General features: G+C 41.7%; 1 protein-coding gene across 1 annotated transcript in view; it reads right to left on the reverse strand.

Moving 5' to 3' along the window:
• Window positions 1-20,767, reverse strand: part of Lancl1 (LanC lantibiotic synthetase component C-like 1 (bacterial)) — a 32,587-nt gene that overhangs the window by 11,488 nt on the left and 332 nt on the right. The window contains exons 2-4 of the mRNA XM_013010883.1: window positions 20,653-20,749; window positions 16,718-16,835; window positions 1,110-1,317 (exon numbers count right to left, since the gene is read on the reverse strand). Coding sequence (XP_012866337.1) covers window positions 1,110-1,317; window positions 16,718-16,835; window positions 20,653-20,733 — 407 coding nt within the window. The 5' untranslated portion in view covers window positions 20,734-20,749. The remainder of the gene's footprint in view (window positions 1-1,109; window positions 1,318-16,717; window positions 16,836-20,652; window positions 20,750-20,767) is intronic.

The following is a 20,767-nucleotide window of genomic DNA, read 5'->3' on the forward strand; positions in this document are numbered from 1 at the left end:
GGAAAAAACTGAGAGAGGTGGGATAATTTGCATATGTTTGTAATTATGCAGATTATACATATATACCTGGGGTTAAACCATAACCATGATAACTTTAAAAATGTGATAAAATACACACTCCCACACAGAGCAGCCAGCCTTCCCAGTGGACACTCGAGTCCCCGTATAGAATGACCTATTAGCATATAATACATGCAAATGCCCCATATCATGTAAGTTCTCTCTAGACTATTTACAAAACTTAATACATGTAGGTGTTATATAAACAGTTACATTGTTTAGGAAATAATATTGAGGTGTGTACAAATTCTAGTACCAATACAGGGTTTTCTAATGTTGGATCCATGTTTGGCTAAATCTGTGGGTGTGAACCCATAAATAGAGAAGGCAAGTTGCTTAAGACTAATCAAGTAGCATCCTCAACACACTCCATCTGTAATGATAGTGCTCTTCTAGCAGTCAATTATAAGGAAGACAATGAGCATCAGAAAGCATGTACACTCAGAGTCACCATTGGAATGTTCTGGAGTTGCCCATCAGAGCTAAGGTGATCAGTGGGAGCAAAGCTAGATCAGCATCCGGTCTGTCGAGCTGCATGACAACTACACTTCTAGCTATAATTCGCAAGAAGGCACGGCAAACTAGAAAAGACATCTATGTAGTTTATGTGCACACATGTGTAGTCATTCTGTAATTTATGCGGTCTGGTGGACAGTGTACGCCATGGCTAAGAAAGGCAGTGTTGAATGGGTTTGCTGTCACTCTCAGTGTGCTGAGGCCTCCCCCAGCTACCCCATGGGAAGGGAATTGCATTCACTCTGATTCTGATTCTAAGGAGCCCTATGGATTAATGACCACGTGATTAGGTGTTTGATCTTGCTTGTTACTGAACTAATGCTTAACCTCAAACAGAATGGTGTCTCATAGCTTCTAATAAAATAGGGATTATGATGGTTGTTCCTTAACTATAACACAGGAATGAGAACTGATAAAATGCGTAAGATTTGTCTGCTGAGAGAAAAGTAAACTGACTAGAATATTCTTTTGCTAATATACGCAGCAAGCAGAATGACAGCGAGGAAATAACCCTGAAGAAGAAACAAGAATACCGTGTGATGCAGTCCTCTGCCTGCTTGTCACTGTTCATCTTGTGATAGAGCACAGCAGCCACGGCCAGGGGCCCTGCGTCCCCACACAGGAAGGTGATGGAGCGCTTGCTCAGACAGTTTAGGCTTTGCTTGACGTGGCCATGAGCCATCTGCAGGTAGGCAGGGTCCCCGAACACCTCATAGAGATGTAAGTAAAGCAGTGCAATCCCTAGGAAGCAAAAGGAAAGCAATGTTAAATAAAGGAAGGATAGCTGGATTTATTACTCTGGTAATAAATACTGCCTCCTCAGCATTTATCCAAATGCATAAATTTGGAAGTTCCAGTGACTAGCTAGGCTCAGTTGTGGTTAAGCAGCTCTAAAAACAAGGCATAGGTAATCACTTACTTGTCCTCAGTTTCCTCATAACTATAATGCTATTAAATAATAAGGGGTCTGAGACTTTGGCCCATTTTTAGTTATCTTCCCCTCCCCACTCCGCCCACACTTGGCTATTGTGTCTATGTAATTTTTTTTTTCTTGGTGCTGTTTCTGGGGCTTGAACTCAGGGCCTACACTCTGTACAATGATTTTTCTGTTCAAGGCTGAGGCTTTACCACTTGCGATAGCTCCTCTTTCATCTTTTTGGTGGTTAATTAGAGATTAGAGGGCTGGGAATGTGGCTTAGTAGTAGAGTGCTTGCCTAGCATGCATGAAGCTGTGGGTACAACTTCTCCGTACCACATACATAGAAAAAGCTGGAAGTGGTATTGTAGCTCAAGTGGTAGAGTTCTAGTCTTGAGCAAAAGAAGCTCAGGGAGCTTCTTTTTCAGTTTGAAAACAAGTGGCAAAATGTCTTTGAATTAAAAAAAAAGCAGGGCGCCGGGGTTCAGGCCTGAAATCCTAGCTATTCAGGAGGCTAAGATCTGAGGATCAGGTTCAAAGCCAGCCCAGGGCAGGAAAGTCTGTGAGACTCTCATCTCCAATAAACCACTAAGAAAACTGGAAGTGGCTTAGTGGCTCAAGTAGTAGAGCGCTAGCCTTCAGCTGAAGAGGTGAGGGACAGCACTCAGGCTTAGAGTTCAAGCCCCATGACTGACAGAAAAAAAAAAAACAAAGAGGAAAGAAAGAAAGAGATTAGAATATCACAGACTTTCTGCCTGGGCTTAAAACCTCAGTCTTCAGATCTCAGTCTCCTGAATGGCTAAGATTATAGACTTTGCATTGTTGCATTGTTGGTGTTCCTAGGCAAGCACTTTTATCACTGAGTCTCATCCCGGGTCCAACGTACTTTTCTTGATAGTTACTTAAAGTATCAGGTCCAAATAAACAGTCATCCATTTAATAAAACACCTATTTAATCATAAATAAGAAATGTTTTGTCTTTGTGACTAAATGCAGATTAGGGAATGAGAAACACTGCTTCTCCTTATCGTCACAAAAGGTTTTTTTGTTTGTTTTTGTTTTTTGTTCTTTTTTTGGTTGTGGGGCTTGAACTCTGGGCCTGAGAGCTGCTACCTCTTGAGCTACAGCACCACTTCTGGTTTTATGGTGGTTAATTAGAGATGAGTTGCACAGACTTTCCTGCCTAGGCTGGCTTTGAAGCGTGATCCTCAGATCTCAGCCCCTTGAGTAGCTAGGATTACAGGCGTGAGCCACCAGCTCCCAGCTAAGGTAACCTTTTTGTGTGTGTGAGGAGGTGTTTGTGTAACCAAATTCCATACCCTCTTATCCTTCTAGACCGGGATTATAAAGAAGTTATTTGACATCTCAGAAAATATATTTGATTTGTCTTTAGTTTTCTTCTCTTTCAAAGACCCAACCACTTGGGTATCTGTAATGTAAAAATTGTCAGGGAACTTCTGCTGTGCTTTTCACCGGATTTGCTTCTGTCCTCCAGAAGCCTGCACTGTGTGACTGAGGTATTGTCTGTCCTCCCTGCGAATGCCTGTCACAGTGGAGAACCTTCTCTCCCAAGCCAACGACTGTCCCAGCTTCAAGGATGTGGGAAGGGAGTCTGCTGCCTGCAGCATTTCCGAAACCCTTTTTTCCTCTTCAAGTACATTTTCCATCTCATTTACCATTTTTAGAAGACACAGAGCCTCTGTTTAAATCTAAATTAATAGAGCCAATCTCTTCATGGATTTCAATGCAGTAAAAATGCAGTCTGCAAAAATTACTTTTCACTGTACTGAGGACAATTTTAAATTTAGATAGTTTTCTCATTTTGCATGGTAATCTCCAAAGCTTTGTGCTACAGACAATTCAATTTCACGTGTATATTAAAGCCAAATTTTCATTTCCTGCCAAAGTTAATAACCTTGTCTGCTTTTTCAAAGTGGCTGGGTGTTAGTAATTCCATAAGCTGAGGATCAGATGTGCCTGATGCTTAAGGTTTCTAGACAAGTGTACAGAATCACATATGTGGCAAAGGAAAAAAAAAATCTCCTTTTCACAAATGATCAATGTCAAGAGCTTCTTTCAGAATTGGGTCCTTAATAGGCTTCATCTCCATCCATATCACACATTTGCTGGCTATCCATTTAAATTGTTACCCTTCATTTTGCCCTCCTGTTCCCAGTACTGTTGAACTCCCCTCATTAAGTTATGTAAGCACCGAGATAATGACATGACCGAGATCTGAGAAAATAAAAAGTGATTAGATACAAGCCCGCTATTTTCCTCCTTAGACTTTCATTGCTCAAGATAAAAATAAATTCTTGGGATAAATATTTAATGACAAAACTTATTAAGACTAACAATGCAAAGATTTGATGTATTTCCTATGAACAAATGTAATCATTCTGAAGTCTCACAATATTTCACTGTGCTTTTTATTTTATTTTTTCCTCTTTGACAGCAGAAAACTTCCCAGGATTCCAGATGAATAGGTTCCATTTCTCTGGGTCCTTGCATTCTGAGCTTGGGTTGATTATATTCTATCTAAGGGGCCTTCTGCAGGCTGCAGCTCCCCAGATGTACCTTCCTGCCACAGCACTGTGGGCGAGGAGACGGATGCTTGGACATACACACAGCACAGACCAGGCAAGGATAGTAAGACTTTCATGCCCTAGCAACACTAATTCAATACTAGGAAACAACGAGAAACTGCCTGTGGCCAAATGTCTTGTCCTTGATCCTATGGTCATCTAGCTCTTGACAATCTTCATACCTAAAACATCACCTTTGCCTAAGAAGCAAAGGCTTAAAGATAGCTGTTAAGGGAGGAATCAAGAACCAAGATCACAGGTCAGCAGCCTCCACCAGCCACTAAAATGCCCTGATATGTAATTTGTATCACTTGTGCTCTACACGGAAAACAGTAGCTGTGTTCCATGACTTCGCTCCCTTCCCCTTACTTGCCTCTATGTGTCTAGGGAAATTCTTATGCGTTATTTGCTGACTTTCCTATGTCAGACATTTCTGATTCACATTCTTCTCTGGCATGACGTGGCTCCTGTGATAGGGACTTCCAGCTAGTTTTCCCTCAGCAACAATGCTGGGGCTTTTGACTGAGCACAGGGCAGAAGAATCTGCATTGTAGCCTATGCCTATGCTCTTACCAATGGGATACACACAGAATAACAAGAACAACTTTGGAAGTGTCCTTGAAGAGAAGGGACTTGCTTTTTCTTCCTCTTTCTTGTTTCCTCCTTGCCAGAATACTGGAGCTGCCATTTCAGACCATGAGCTGGAAGTGATCATGATGGTGAAGCATCAAGATGAAAGTACCAGTTTACCTACTTACACAAGAGAGAACTAAACTCCCGTTGTGTTAAAGTCACTGTTATTTCAATTGTACTGTGCCACATTGGTTAAGACGAATCCTGAAGAACTGAAGTCTTTTCAAGGCTAGAGAAGTAGAAGAAGCTAGAACATATAGAGTCCTGTCAGCCTGATTTTGGTTTCACTTCAAATGCAGAACTTTAACTATGGGAAGGGCAGAATGAATGTATGTAGGGCAGGTGTAGGAGGGCCGTTAGGAGCATGCATTAGGAGTACAGGGACACGAGGCAGAGGTGCTCAATAGAGCTACAGTGAATGAGTTGGAGGAACTCATGTCCAAACACAATTCCAGTCTCTAAAGGACACTTAATAAGATGTGAAAAAAAGAAAAAAATAAGATGAGAAAACATACTTCTAGGATATAGCCAGTTCAGGAGGGCTGACACAGAATGATGTAATTTTTCTTATTTTCTTCTTTTTGCAATAGAAAATGCTATTTTGGGGGGGGGGGTCCAGTCATGGGCCTGAACTTTGGACCTGGGCACTGTCCCTCAGCTCTTCAGCGCAAGGCTAGCGCTCTACCACTTGAGCCACAGCACCACTTCTGGCTTTTTTTCCCCCTGCTTATGTGGTGCTGAGGAATCGAACCCAGGGCCTCCTGCATGCAAGGCAAGCACTCTACTACTAAGCCACCTTCCCAACCCAGAAAATGCTATTTCTTTAAAATGTGGCAAACACTGTTTTAAGATGCATTCCCAGGCTAAAGTGGATATCTGATAAAGTTTCCTCATACAGTATTTACTAAGCAGAAAACCTATAGTAACAGAGATGTACTTCTTTCTTCTATTTTTACCTCTTCTTCCAGAACAGAAAAGGTTTCAATGAGATTTAAATTCTGATTAGTTTTAATTATTTAAAAAAAAATGCTCCACCTGGGCACTGGTAGCTCCGCCTGTAGTCCTAGCTACTCAGGAAGCTGATATCTGATGATAGAGGTTCTAAGCCAGCTGAGGCAGAAAAGTCCCCGTGAGACTCTTATCTCCAATTAACTACTCAAAAATTAGAAGTGGCACTGTGGTTCAAGTGGTAGAACGCTAGCCTTGAACACAAAGAGGCTCAGGAACAATGCCCGAATTCAAGTCCTATTAACTGTCCAAAAAGAAAAAAAGCTCCAAATTATTTTCGATTTTAGAATTGAAAAATTAAAAGCCTCCTTTTTCTGAATCTGGTTAGCCATGTTAATATGTTAACATTTTCTCTAATACAGAATTTGAAGTTAATTATTGTTCATTTTCTGATTTGGTCCATTCCATGATGACTACTGTGATCAGGCTATGAAAGCCGAGTTCCTGCTCTGAATGGCTCTGTCTTATAGACTTGTCCACATGTGTGATTAGTCAAAGGGACATATCTTAGAAGTGAAAAGAATCCCAAAGAGATATGACCAGAAATGAGTAACGTGAAATCTGACTGGACATTATTTTTCTATGAATCCTAGTCAACAAAGGTAATTTAAAAAAAAGGTGGCAAGCAAAATATTTGGGATGCTATCTTGTTTCTTTGTTACATGAGGTAGTCACCAATTCTCAATGTATTTCAGGAGCAGCTGGACTAAAAGGTGATATATGTGTGAGTGTGAGTTGCTTTTTTTGTGGTGTATGTGTGTGTGTTGCCATCTAGTCCTTGGTTTTTTTAAAATCCTTTCCCTTCCTTTTCTTAATTTTATAGGATATGTATTTAATTTTTTTATTGTGAAAATACTGTACAGAGGGGTTACAATTACATGGGCAAGATAATGAGTACATTTCTTATCAAGCATTGTAGCCTCCTCCTTTGTTTCCCCTTCCCATCCCTTCCCATCCCCCCCCCCCCCCCCGCCCAGGATATGTATTTAATTTTATGACTGCATTCTTCCCCCTTCCTCTCTTCATTTGTCTACCCACTGAGAGCTGTTTTCATTAACACAAAACAAAAAGAATCTACTAGAAACTTCATTGGTAACCTGACTAGCCAGAAGCCCTGACATATACTATATCATATCCTCTGATTCTTTATCATTATTTGCAGAAAATTAAAAGTATATTAAACTGGCACTAGTGGCTCACATGTATGATCCTAACTGAAATGGGAGGATCTTGGTTTGGAGCCTTGCTGGGAAGAAAGGGCTCAAAGCTCTGAGTTCCAGCTCTGATAATGGCACAAAACAAAGTAGATAGAAAATTTAAATTTAATTTCTCAGCCACAATAGCCATATTTGAACTGCTCAACAGCCACATGTGGCCAGTGGCTGCTGCAGTGGAGAGCAGAGGACCATATCCACGACTGCAGAATGTGCTAAGAACAGTACTGCTCAGAAGACCCGAGAGAGATTCTCTCCTGTGTGAGACATTTTCCACGCTGGAACTCTCACATTTCTTCCTTGCAATCTTGGGTTCTGAAATGTCGATAACTAATCCACTTGAAAGGAAAACAATATGCTGTGAGCACAACAAAATTTTTCTAGAAGAGACAGACAGCTCACTTTCAGCATGAAAGCTCTGAACCAGATTGTTCTATTCTTTTTCCTCCTATAGTTCCTATTCTGGGTAGGGAGGGGAAACTGTTCAGGGACACTTCTAAATCTGAAATTTCCTTACTCAGCTACTTATCCCCAGCAGTACTCTAAATACAGCCAGCTGTTGGGAAGTAATTAATACTGAGGCTTTGAATTTCTGGGGGATCATTAGTCCTATTCATTTTGACCAATCAAGACCTAGCTGTGTCTCAAATGAATTCAAAGATGATAAAATCTCAGCAGACATATGAACCTCTCAAAACACTTCTCTCATTCTACATTGTAAAGACTACTCCTTCATAGTTTTTATTCACTTTACTGCCAATTGACAGTGATATAAACTTCTGCCACAATCCTTCAGCTCTGTTAGACGATGCCATGCAGTTGGGGGTTTGGAAAAGTCCTTTGAAGCAGGCTAGCAGGAAGAATTTTAGACCTGTTGGAGGCACTGGAGGGAGTTGTTCAGCTAGTATCAGTAGTTTTGAAACTCAGGCACTTCCAAAAGGAGTGCGATGGGGTGCTTCAATCTAAGTTTAAATTAACTGTTCCTTCACAGAAACTTTAAAAGCTCATCAATTATGTCTAGTCTTTTCAAGTGAGTTTTTTCTCTGATTAACCCTATGTACTGTGATAACCTGTATCACGTTGGTACCATCCATTATGCCATTGAGAGCATTGTTGCCAAGGCTGGGAGTTGGTGGCGCACATCTGTTATCTTAACTACTCAGGAGGCTGAGATCTGATGATCAAAGTTCAAAGGCAGTCCTGGCAGGAAAAAATAAAGTGGAGCCAAGGCTCAGATGGTAGGTGGTGTGCCAGCCTCGAGTGGGAAGTACTAAAGGATAGCACTCAGGCCCTGAGTTCAAGCCCAGTACCAGCACAAAAACAAAAATAAAACAAATAAAAATCTGTTTCCAGTTTGTTATTTTTTTCCAGTACTGCTTCTAGCCAGATGCCAAGGGGCTTACTCTTGTAATCCTAGCTACTCCAAAAACATACATGAAGGAATGTAATTTGAAGTCAGCCTAGGCAGAATATCCATGAGACTTTATCTCCCATTAACCAGCAAAAAGTCACCTTGTCTCAAGTGGTAGAGCATCAGTCAACTGGACAAATTGGGGAGGCTTGAGGTGCTAGGTTCAAACCCCAGTAACAGCAAAAAAAAAAAAAGTACGTTTTCCTCATTTTGTGTGTGAATGTTTGGACACATGCATTTCTACTCCTTCCAAGCCTGACTAGGGCATCTGCTCAACTATCTGACTGAAGTTGAGCACCATGAGCTACTGGCTTTCCAAATTTGCCCGAGCCTTTTTATTTCTCAATTGTGGGGCTTGAACCTTGGGCCTGAGCTCTTCAGCGTAAAGCTAGCACTCTACCACTTGAGCCACAGGGCCACTTCCTATTTTCTGGTGGTTAATTGGAGATAAGAGTCTCACAAACATTCCTGCCTGGTTGGCTTCAAGCTGTCATCCTCAGATCTCAGCCTCCTGAGTAGCGAGTATTACAGGCATGAGCCACCAGTGCCTGGATTCCTGGGCTTTTAAGACAGGCAATTAGGGAAGTAAACCGGTCATGACTTAATACTACTATTCCAAACAAAGAAATGGAAAAGAAAGGGGGAATACCAGCATTCCAAAGATGTGCCCTTCTCTTTTATCAATTTCCAGATGTGTAATAGGAAAAGGGATTTAAGGAAAAGACATTTTACTTGTCTACTTTCCTCCTCTTTTCCTCACTATCCTGCAACCTACAGCTCTGTGCTACAGAGAGAAGTACTGTTGAGTCTTACTGAACTCTAGGCACAGGAGACAAACCATTTAGCACATCAGTGGTAAAAGCATGGGCTCTCGGCACAGGAACTGAAGGCTACCTCTGCCACTCACTAGTGTGTGATCCTAGCCCATTCATTAAACCTCAAAGTGCCTGAGCAGCATCGTTGGTAAGTTGGAAGTAACAGTGGCTACCGAAAATCATGTTGTGAATCACACTGAATAGTCCCTGGCATGCAGCAAGAGCTAAGTAAGTGCCAGCCCCATTAAATTAGACTAATTAGACTAGGAACCTCACTGGGCCCTGTCCCTGTTCCCTGACATAAAGGGACAGAGTAGAGAATGAACCATAATCTCATTCTTTCTACATGCCTGTCTCTCTCTCTCTTTCCCTGGCTTCTCTGATATCTGAGGTCATGCTAATCAGCTTTCTGACAGCCTGCACTGCCTGCAGGTTCTACCTCTTCATTTCTTCCCTGTTTCCCACAGAGCCTTACACATGTGGCTGTCCAGATACTCTGCTTGCTTCTGGCGAGGTAAGTTCAGATTGAAGGGTGGGGGAGGAGAAAGAGGAACTGTACTTTATGCTTAGGTCTAACTAATGTATACCATATCCCACTTTACCAGTCATAAAGCCAATGTTATAAAATGTTCCTAGTTTCTGTGTTCACTCTCATTGGATCAGAGACTGGACAGATGTAATTCACTGACTTACATATGAATACGTATGAAATATGAGTTGAATTCCCATCTTTGCCCTATTCCATCTAGTTTTAAGTTACTGATTTTGGCTTGCCTAGGTGTTGGCTAATAGTCATAATGGTGGAGCACTTCCTCTTCATTCACTCATTCACTCACTCACCAAACACTTATGAAGTGCAACTATGGACTTGGCATTGTGCCAAGTGCTGAAGTGACTGGAATGAAAATGCCAGACGCAGCTGCAGCCTTCTTGGTGATGTCTATAAAGGTCACTTGCTTAGACGTGAGTTCTTTCTCTTCTGCCATTTCCTCTGATCTCTATGCAAATACTTTCATTTGCTTCTTTCACACTGGTGACACCTATACCCCACATTTGTTTCAAGCCCGTGTCTTAGTAGTTTAAGGTAGGGTGAGTGTATAACGTGCACTCAGAAAGGCAGCAGGCCATGTGTTAGGCACAGTCTGCTACCTAGTGGTCAATGTGAAGGGCTCTAGTGAACAAGATCTAAGCATCTCATTCCTTCCATTGCCCTGACAGGGATGGCTGTAAGGGACAGGTGCTTCTGGTGGAAGTGAAGGACACCGGGTCAGGGCTCGAATTACATACTGCAATGATGGCTCTACTTACCAGGAGAGATCAAATTGCAAAGACAAGACATCTGGCCAGAATGGCTCCTTTCAAATAAATCTGGTGTCAGCAAGAACTAAGACCTGCATGCTAATGCAGCAGCTCGCAGACGACACATTTGGCAGATCAGAGGAGCATCCTGAAACACTGGAATGGCTTGCATTTAGAGTACAAGTTAATACTACTCTGGAGATGACACTGCATACCCTCTTATTTAAAATGTTATCTAATACTTGAAAAGAGGAAACACATGCCAATCTTAGCCTCATTAACTTTGTGAACAGGTTATGGGAGCTTGGGTCAAGTCTTTTAGAACCAAAGCCCCTGTGGTCCTGTGTGAGCATGTTTTGTTTTTAAAGTGTGAGGTGATGATAATTTTTTCTGAGGAATCATCAGAGTTGACAGTGGGGGCAGAAATTAAATGAGGACTAGCATTTCCCTTCATTTATTTCTTCTTCAAAACACTAGCAAAATCAGCCATCCCTTGGGTTTACTTGACTTTTCTACTATGTTATCTTGAAGAGAAGCAATCTTTTCTAGTAAATGTGTATTTCTAACACAAGAACGTATCACCAGCTCATTTAATTCCTTGCAATAATTCCTTAATGGTGTTTTTGTGCTTTCCATTGTGAGAAGATTTAAAAAATCTTCTCCCTTCCTATCCTAAGACCTACCATTTTACCTGGAAGCAAACTCAGTACAGCTCAATGACACGTGGTGCTGTTATCTGCTGAGGTCTCCACAGAGCCCACTGAGACCCACACAGAAGCTGAGTGTGGGATGTGATTCTCAGGAGCCTCCACATCTGCTATTCTTCTGCACCATCTGCTGCCACATGCACAGTCACATAGAAGAGTTCCTGATGGAGCACCACGCCTAAATAATCACAATGCTTCCTCTGCTCCTCAAGCTGTGAGCGCACTGTGTAAAAACTCCGGCAAATCAGCAGGGGGAAGGGATTAAGGCAAAACACACAACTCACTGCTTACTGTTGGCATGCCATACATCAATATCAATGATGGATTACGTTGGCTGCAATGTACTAAATTTTGTAAAAGAGGATCTTGGTGAAAATAACTGAGGCGGTTCATTTAAGATATCACTTATGAACAGCTGTAAGAGCTACCAAGTGATTTCAGACTATGGATGATAATTCATTTGAGAAGCTCAACAAGCCTTTTCAAATATAAGCAATTAGGGGGAAAATCTTCTGTCTTGGACCAATTAATTTCCTATACTGAAACTACATTCAATGTATTAGTGCAGGATTAGGAAGGGGGAAAAGTTCTTCTACAAAAGTATACTGGAGAGTTCATTTATCTGACTGCAAATGGCCATAAGTTTCTTAGGGTTTACTTTATGTCCAAGCTAAAGCCAGGATTATTGGGATTGAGGCCTAGCTTTGTCACTTACTAGCTGTGCAGTCTTAAGTGAGTTGTTCAGCTTTGCATCCCTTTTTCTTCCCTATGAAAAGGAGATGAAAATCCTAGCTAGGCCACGGAGTTATCAAGGTTTATAATAGTGAATAATGCAAAGCTCTGGGCATAGAGCCTGTTCTATGCGCACATGCATTCTTCCTTCTGTCGCTCCCATACCACAGGAAGAATAACCGGATGTGCACCTTCATCTTTACCCCTGTTCTTCCACACTCACCATCTCAAACTGCAAACTGATAGATCTACATTCCTTTGGAAACCAAAATTCATTTAATGTATTTGTTATTAAATTGCTGAAATCTTTTCCTGAACAATGGTATAGAGCATTAACTTGCTAACTCTCAACTAGTGCCTGAAAATTTGACTAATCACAACATCTTATTCCTGAATGACTAAGAGAGACCAGTGGAATTTATGACAATAATGACAATATGAGACAGCTTTGGAATTTAAAAAGTCTTGCCTCTTTTTCTTTCCAAAGATAGGGCATTTTCTGTTCTTTTCTTTTATTGTAAAGGTTATGTACACAGGGGTTACAGTTACATAAGGAAATTAGTACAGTTCTTGTCAAATATTGTTACCCCCTCCCTCATTTTCTTCCACAGTCCCTCCCCCCACCCCGTCTCCCCTTTGTTTTTCTGTTCTAAACAGAGATATAGGTTTTGATATTACACCATTAAAACTCGTAGGTGTAGTATGTATCTCAATTCTAATCAAATTCTACATTAAATCCTTTCATCACAGCCTCTGTTGCTAGCCAAGAGAGTTTCAGTTGTAAAAATGGTTTGAAAAGTGAGCAGAAAGTACTTTGTAACACAGTTTTATTTGCTTTTTTAAAACTTTGTTTAAACCTATACCTATCATCCTTCTTCCTCCCCAAAATTTGTACATTTGGGTTACTTGGAACAATCCTATTCCAAATTATCATTCTCTGAACCAGCATTAGATGTCAGACTATGGTACTACTGAAACTGAGACATAACAAGTAAGATGATAAAGTTAGTTAGTATAGTAGCAGTGTGAACCAGTGGCTCAGACCTGTAATCTAAGCTGCTGAGGAGGCTGAGATCTGAGGAATATAGATTGAAGCTAGCCTGGGCAGGAAAGACTGTGAGGCTCTTATCTCCAAATAAGCACTAAAACACTAGAAGTGGAGCTTTAGTTCAAGAGTACTAATCTTAAGTAAAAAAGCTAAGGAACAATGCACAAGCTGAGTTCAAGCCCCAGTAGGGGTGTGTGTATGCCTATGCACGCGCACACACACACACACACACGCACACACACACACTAAAATCCTTCAAGTCATTTCAAAAAAGAAATTAAAAGACAATGTGGCATGTACACATAAAAACAAATACACACATCATTATATGAATATTTGATATATAATTCCATGCATTTTTATTTGGCAATAAAATTGCAATGATGAACAGAGTGGTAGGCTATACCCTAAAAGGAAAAGGTATTAGGACTATCCTTCCAGTCGCTAACTCACTGTTAGTTTCTTATGAAACTCAGAGCTGTATTTGAGCCAGTTAGACTGTCTGAACACTGACACGTGGCAGAACTCTGCATATCAAAACACGGAGGAGTCAGGCACCAGTGGCTCACACATGTAATCCTAGCTACTCAGGAGGAGATATGAGGATCATGGTTCAAAGTCCATGAGACTCTTATCTCCAAAAAAAACACTCAGAAAAACAAAGTGGCACTGTGGCTCAAGTGGTAGAGTGCTAGCCTTGAGCTGAAGAGCTGAGGGACAGCGCCCAGTTCCAGAGTTCAAGCCCTACAACCGACAAAACAAAACAAAACACGGAGAAGACAGTCTAGTTCACATGGAAACATGGACTTTTTAACAATGTTTGATTAGGGACGTTAGGAACCTTGCCTGAAAAGCCATTAGCAAATTTATCTATAAGCCTTTGTTACAGTATAAAACAAATGGCAGCTGAAGACACCCTAAACTGCTTATTGTGCCAGTTTGCCTCAGACTCTTATGCATAAGCTGTTCTCAGAGCCAGCAGTAAGTGTCACAGACAGCTAAGGAGAAAGGTATTGGCATTTAGAAGAGATGGTGCCAAAAATTCATACAGCCCAAAGTTCAAACAAACAAATATGTATTTTACTTTGGAGCAAAAATTATTTTGTTTTTTGAAGAAAACTCAACTGTCAGCTTTTCAACTAGCATTAGAGACTGATGGATTGCTTTTCCTGACATTGTCAAACTACAAATGCCAATTTGAGATCAATCACTATTTGTTTACTCCTGAAGCTGGGTATCTTATAATAAGGGATAATCTAAGCTCATCTAAATGGATGGCTCAGGGGTACAAATCATTCTTTTTTTGTTCTAGAATTAAATCTAGGCCTCTGTTTTAAACTTTTTGAGTCTCTCTCTCTCTCTCCTCCCCTTCCTCTCTGTCTCTGTTTAGCCAAGGATAATATGCTAAAACCTCCAAATATATTAGGAAAAAAATTCTTTAAGTCTGGGCCTTATGAATTATATATAATGCAGCAGTAAGCTAAAGACAATTGTGCATTTGTCCCATTTTGTTCAAGTTGTACAATTATAAAATAAAGAATAGTTCACTAATGGGATTAATCTACCACTTACATTATATCTACAATACTGGAGATAATAGATATGATAACTCTTCTTGAAATAAAATACTTCCATTTACTCGCAACATTTCTGTGTTTAAACTACAAGACACAAAAATCATAAAACTAAGTTTTACAGTCTTCTTATATAAAATGCTGACATTAAAGTTCCTAAGATTATGATTTTACTGGTTTTATCTGCCTTTCCCATCCCTACAAGGTAAAATATCCCTATAATCACTTGTTATAACAAGGACTGTTAAGAAATGAGTGCATAGCCTGGTGCCAGGCCATGCAATCTTACATGCCTGTAATCCTAGCTACTCAGGAGGCTGAGATCTGAGTCTCACAGTTCAGAACCAGCCTAGGCAGAAAAGTTTGTGAGACTCTTATTTCCAATTAACCACCACAAAACTGGAAGGCAACGTGGCTCAAACTGGTAGAGCACTAGCCTTGAGCTCAGAGACAGTGCCCAACCCCAGAGTTCAAGCAACATAACCAAAAAAAAGGAAGGAAGGAAGGAAGGAAAGAAAGAAATTAGTACAGTCTCTCAGAAAGAAGCTCTTAAACTACAGATGCTAGATTATTGTCTGTTTCAGATCTGCTGCTGCTTCTAAAATGATTTCTGAAGCAAGGTACCAGTGGCTCACGCCTGTAATCCTAAGTACTCACAAGACTGAAATATGAGGATCTCAATTCAAAGCTAGCCCAGGCAAAAAAGTACCCATGAGATACTCATCTCCAATTAACTACTCAAAAAATAGGAGTGGAGCTGTGACTCTAAGTGGCAGAGTGCTAGCCTTGAGCAAAAGAGCTCAGAGACAGTGCCCTGGCTGGTTTCAAGCCTCAATTCCAAGTCTCGTTTCCAAGTCCAATTTATGATCTCCTGAATCAAAAGCTCTGCTGTGAGATCCAGGAACCTGCATTTTAATGGCAGGCACTATGACTTCAATTCTGATTCAGAGACCTTAAACTGTGAATTTGTTCTTCCTTCCCATTTGTCAAAGTGTAGAACACTGTGAGATGCTAGATGGTCCTTTAAGATTATATGGCTGGTCTGGGAATGTGGCTTAGTGGTAGTGCTTGCCTACCATGCATGAAGCCCTGGGTTTGATTCCTCAGTATAACATAAACAGAGAAGGCTGGAGGTGGTGCTGTGGCTCAAGTGGTACAGTGCTGGCTGTGAGTAAAAGAAGCTCAGGGACAGTGCCCAGACTGAGTTCAAGCCCTGGACTGACAGAAAGAAAGAAAGAGAGAGAGAAAGAAAGAACGAGAGAATGAGAAAGAGGGAAGGAGGAAAGAAGGAAGGGGCGAAGGGAGGAAGGGAGGGAGGGGGGGAGGAAGGAGATGTATGGCAGCTAGCTAAGCACTTGAAGTGCATGCTCATAATCCTACATACTTGGGAAACCAAGATCTGAGGATCAGGGTTCAAAAGCAGCCTGGGAAGCAAAGTGTGTGAGACTCTTATCTACAATTAAGCACCAAAAAAGCTGGAAGTAGAGTGGTGGCTCAAGTGGTGTAGCACTAGCCTTGAGCACAAAAGCTCAGAGACAGCACCTAGGCCCTGGGTTCAAGCTCTAGAGCTAGAAAAAAAAAAAAAAGAGAAATTATAAGATTGATTTTTTTTTTGTCTCTACACTATTTAAACTAATAGTTCTTCAGTTTTCCTTTTTTTTTGGACAACAATTGACTATTTCTTCCCAAAGTTGCCCCAAGCACTGAATGGCCAGGACTGGTAATAGCAAGTGCCAAGCAACCAACAGTGACTGTCGGGAAGGATTAGTTCACAGCACTGATACCTTTATCCTGTGTTTCTCTACTGATCACTGTTATTGGGCAACTGTCTAAAAATATACATTTGCAGACAGTTTTACTTCCTGACAATAAGTCCTCTTACTAGCTTTAGGCACTGGTTGTTAACAGTCCTTTCTAATTCTTCCCACTGAAATTCCAATGAACTACATAATGGTGAAAATCATTTTTTTCTCATGGGCACAGTCAGGCACAAATACCACAGTAGCTTACCTTGCCCTATATTTAGGGCCCTGTAAATAACCAAGAAAGTGAACGGCTGAGTGAGAGAAGTGACTCACGTGCAGATGCAGGAAGCATCAGAGCACATGTTGCTACATGCAGCGCACAGCCCTGGAAGGCTCTGCTTTGGCTCTCACGTACGATGCTCACCCTAGCTCACGGTCAGCACACATGGCATACCTGCCCAGCCCGTGTAACCAGTGCCATCCCGAGGGTCTGCTGACTTGAGGCCTTTCTCCATTTGCTGAAGGAGTTCTCGAATCTTACAGGTCAAGCGCTGTGAGAACTCAGGGGTCAGCTGTAAACATGAAGGGAAAACAAATGAGAGAGAGGAAAAAAAGGCCACCATACTTCATTTTTATGCAGGCCAGATCTCTGCCTGGAATAACTGGACAAGTAGGGACAGTACAGTGAATAAAACTTAAAAACACTATTATGGTTTAAAAAAAATTCCACTCAAGGCAAAAACTAATATTATAATTTAAATGTTTTACATAAAGTTTTCTACCTCAAGGAGTATATATAAGTAAAATTTTAAATGTTCTTTTGATCTGGGCCTGTGCAACACCTGTAATCCTAGCCTTCAGGACGTAGAGACACAAATTTGAGCCATCCTGAGCTACATGGAGAGACCCTGTCTAAAAAAAGAAGAAATTAGCTTATTAAATGAAGCATAAAAGATATCTGATGTTTTCAAGCCATTGATTCCAGCAGTAATATTAATCTTCTAAAGCAACACTGTAATTGGTATTGTAATTTTCAAAACTAGACAAGCTTTAAAAACCAAAAATTAAAGTAGCATTAAAAAAAAAAAAAAAGGAAGGAAATGGTGCTGTGGCTCAAAGTGGTAGAGTACTAGCCTTGAACCAAAAAGCTCAGGGACAGCACCCAGGTCCTATGACCAACAAAAACTAAAATAAAGTAAAAAGAAGTAAAACGAATTTGTATAGGTTATGGCCCTCAAGCAGAGTGGAAAGAACATCAAACCTAAAACCAAAAACTCACACCCCATACAATGCCTGTCAAAAGGAAGAGCTGCTTAACACTGTCTAATCAGCTTTGTTATTAGGCTAGTGATTCTGCTCCCCTTCTAACTTCTTCACGCTTCAATGACTCTCACAAAGTCAGAATAACAACATCTGCCCTACCAATTCAAAAGATGTTTTGAGGATTAAATGCGATTGTGCTGCAGATCTGTCTCATTCAGTGATATTGACATTTTTTACTATTCTTTAGCAGCCTACTAGTTCATGACAACTAAGAATTTGGTTGTGGACTGAGAACACACTAGACTGGCCCCCTTCCCTATGAATGCCTAGGTAAATGGCGAGGCTCACTCAATTGATATGTTCCTACAGGCATCTCCTCCCTAAAGGTATTAGAAAAAAAAATACTTTTAAAGTTCTGTCCAAAAATGAATCATCAGCTGTCATAAAAAGTCACTTTAATGTATCTATCATTTTAGGAACTGACTTGTGATTCTCAAATATATCAGATCTCATGGGGTGGAGGTGGGAAGGTTCTGGGGCTTGAACTCAAGAGACTGGCCCTATCCCTGAGCTTTTGTGCTGAAGGCTAGTGCTCTACCACTTTTAGCTTTCTTGGTGCTTAATTGGACATAGTCTCATGGACTTGCTTGCCCAGACGGGATTCAAACCTGGATTCTCAGATTTCAGCCTCCTGAGTAGCTAGAATTACAGATTGTAGCACTGGTACCCAGCACATTTTTTTTTTTAAGGAGCATCCTAACATTGAAAAACAATGAAAACAGCAATATTGGAATTAATAATAGAAATAATTTGGAAAAAAACAGAGATTTATTCTGAGGAGCATTCTTAAATCAGACTTTCCACTATATCCAGGTGTGTGCTGAGGCACAGTGTAAGGAAGAAGCTGTACCATTTGACACACACTTCCTCATCATTTGACAATTTCTGCCTACAGGTTAAGCTGCAACAACACCTGAAGATCTGTGTAGCAAGATAAAGTGTACTTCAATCTTCATATGAAAGTCTGTGAATTTCAGGTAGACAGAGGATATGGATCCACATGAGAACGAGCAGTCTTTCCACACATCAATCATGTATAATTTATCAGCTTGTCTGGCCTGACTTCAAGAGGCCAGGAATAATGAAAGCAGCTCGGCCTCAGACGAGTTACTTTCTGCTGGCATATAATAGACTTAATAAAGGTGACCCACCTGAGAATATTGATTACCTGTGGCAGACCGCCAAATCATTCAAACTCTAGCAATAAGGAGAAGAGTCTCTAAAAGCCCCCCTTTTCCTGATGGGTGCTAGAAAACAATTCAGTTCCTAATTGAGATCTCTGTGCTAACATATTAAAGTGGACAGATCTCCAGGATATGAACTGGTATGATAGATTCTTGATAGGACCTGTCCCTAAACTATATTACATAATATAAATTACATTGCATTAGCATTTTGGGAATCAGAGTGTAGATTTATGTCATTTTTTTCCCTGTTGAATTAAATTTGTAAAATGCATGAATTTATCGGCAGCCTAAAGAATGAGCTACATTGTGTTGAAAGGTACTGTCATCTGGACACACCCTCAAGTGTTTTCTCAGCCAAGCGAGCATGAAGCAGCACCTCCTGCTCCAACAAGACCAGACATCTACCTCAGCTCTGGGATCTGCAGAGCTAGGCAAAATGCAAGCCCAAATGGACAATTTAACAAATCAAAAAACTACCACAAAACTTTGTTTGAGCAGTTCAACATTGGTCCTTAAATATCAGAAGGGGTCTGGGGGTGTGGTTTAACTGGTAGGAAAGCCTGCCACAAAGCCCTGAATTCAAACCCCAGTGCTCTGTAATAATCTCTATCACCAAATGGGACTGCTAATTCCTCCTACCTGCATTACTGACCTAATTTAATCTAAAATAGCAAGTGTGTATAGGGAGGAAGGCATAAGAAACACAGAAAGCTAACTTGACATACATCAAATCTATATTATATTGCATATGAAATGTTTGTTTTATTTTTGTGCCTTATGAGATTTGAACTCAAGGCCTGGGTGTTGTTAGTAAGCTTTTTCCCTTAAAGCTGATGCTCTACCACTTGAGCCACACCTCCACTTCTGGCTTTTGGTGGTTAATTGGAGATAAGAATCTCATGGATTTTTCTGCCAGGGCTAGCTTAGAACTCCACTCAGCCTCCTGAGTAGCTAGGTATGAGCCACTGGTGCTTGGCTGAAAGGCTTTTTGTATGACAAATTTGGAAGACACGAACTTTAAAAAAAAATGTGCATGCATTCTTCCAACTGAACTCAGGATTTCTCAAAACTAGGTATTTGGGTTTTTTTTAAGTGTATTTATTCTGAGCTGGGCACCGGTGGCTCATGCTTATAATCCTAGCTACTCAGGAGGCTGAGATCTGAGGATCGTGGTTCAAAGCCAGGCCTAGCAGGAAAGTACATGCTGGCGCCCCCCCCCCGCCCCCCACTCCCGGCAGGCTTCCCCTACCCCCACCCCCATCCCCTGCTTTGGGGAGGAGTGACTAGGCAACAAAGAACTCCAGGCCTGTCTCCCCCATCCCTCTCCTCATGGTCGGTTCAAAGATGCCCCCCCCCCCCCCTGCTCTCCGGCCTCCTCCAGTCCCCAAGGTGTGAAATCAGGAAGGCAGAACCTGACGCCACCGACTGGCACCGGGGCTCCTCACATCTCCCCAAAAGCCATCTCCTAAGTGCAATTCCAGGCGTTATCACGTCTGTTCCCAAGTTATTTCTTCCAGTCGCTACTAAGACCCCCGGGGTGGAGCGCAGGCTTATTTTTTGACATGTCTTCTACCCATTTAAAACAACTGCCATGTTTCTCTTCGTCACGTATTTTGGAGGAGAGGCAGGTGTGTGTGTGGGTGGGGGGGGAGCAGCACGACCCAGTCCCCCAGCTTCCCTCGGCCTGGGGGGGGCAGCACGACCCAGCTTCCCTCGGCCTGGGGGGGAGCAGCACGACCCAGTCCCCCAGCTTCCTTTGGCCTGGGGTGGGGGGAGCAGCACGACCCAGTTCCCCCAGCTTCCCTCGGCCTGGGGCCGGGCCGGCCGGGCCGGGGTGGGGTGGGGTGGGGGGATGCGCCCCGGCGACTCCCAAACTCACCCTCCCAGCGGCGTCAAAGTAGCCTTCGGCCAGGGATTTGTTATAGTCGGCGTAGGGATTCGGGAAGGCCCTTTGCGCCATGACGCCGGCAGCGAGCCTGCAGAACAGGGGAGAG

The sequence above is a fragment of the Dipodomys ordii genome, unplaced genomic scaffold (assembly GCF_000151885.1).
Source record: "Dipodomys ordii isolate 6190 unplaced genomic scaffold, Dord_2.0 Scaffold1, whole genome shotgun sequence".
NCBI lineage: Eukaryota > Metazoa > Chordata > Mammalia > Rodentia > Heteromyidae > Dipodomys > Dipodomys ordii.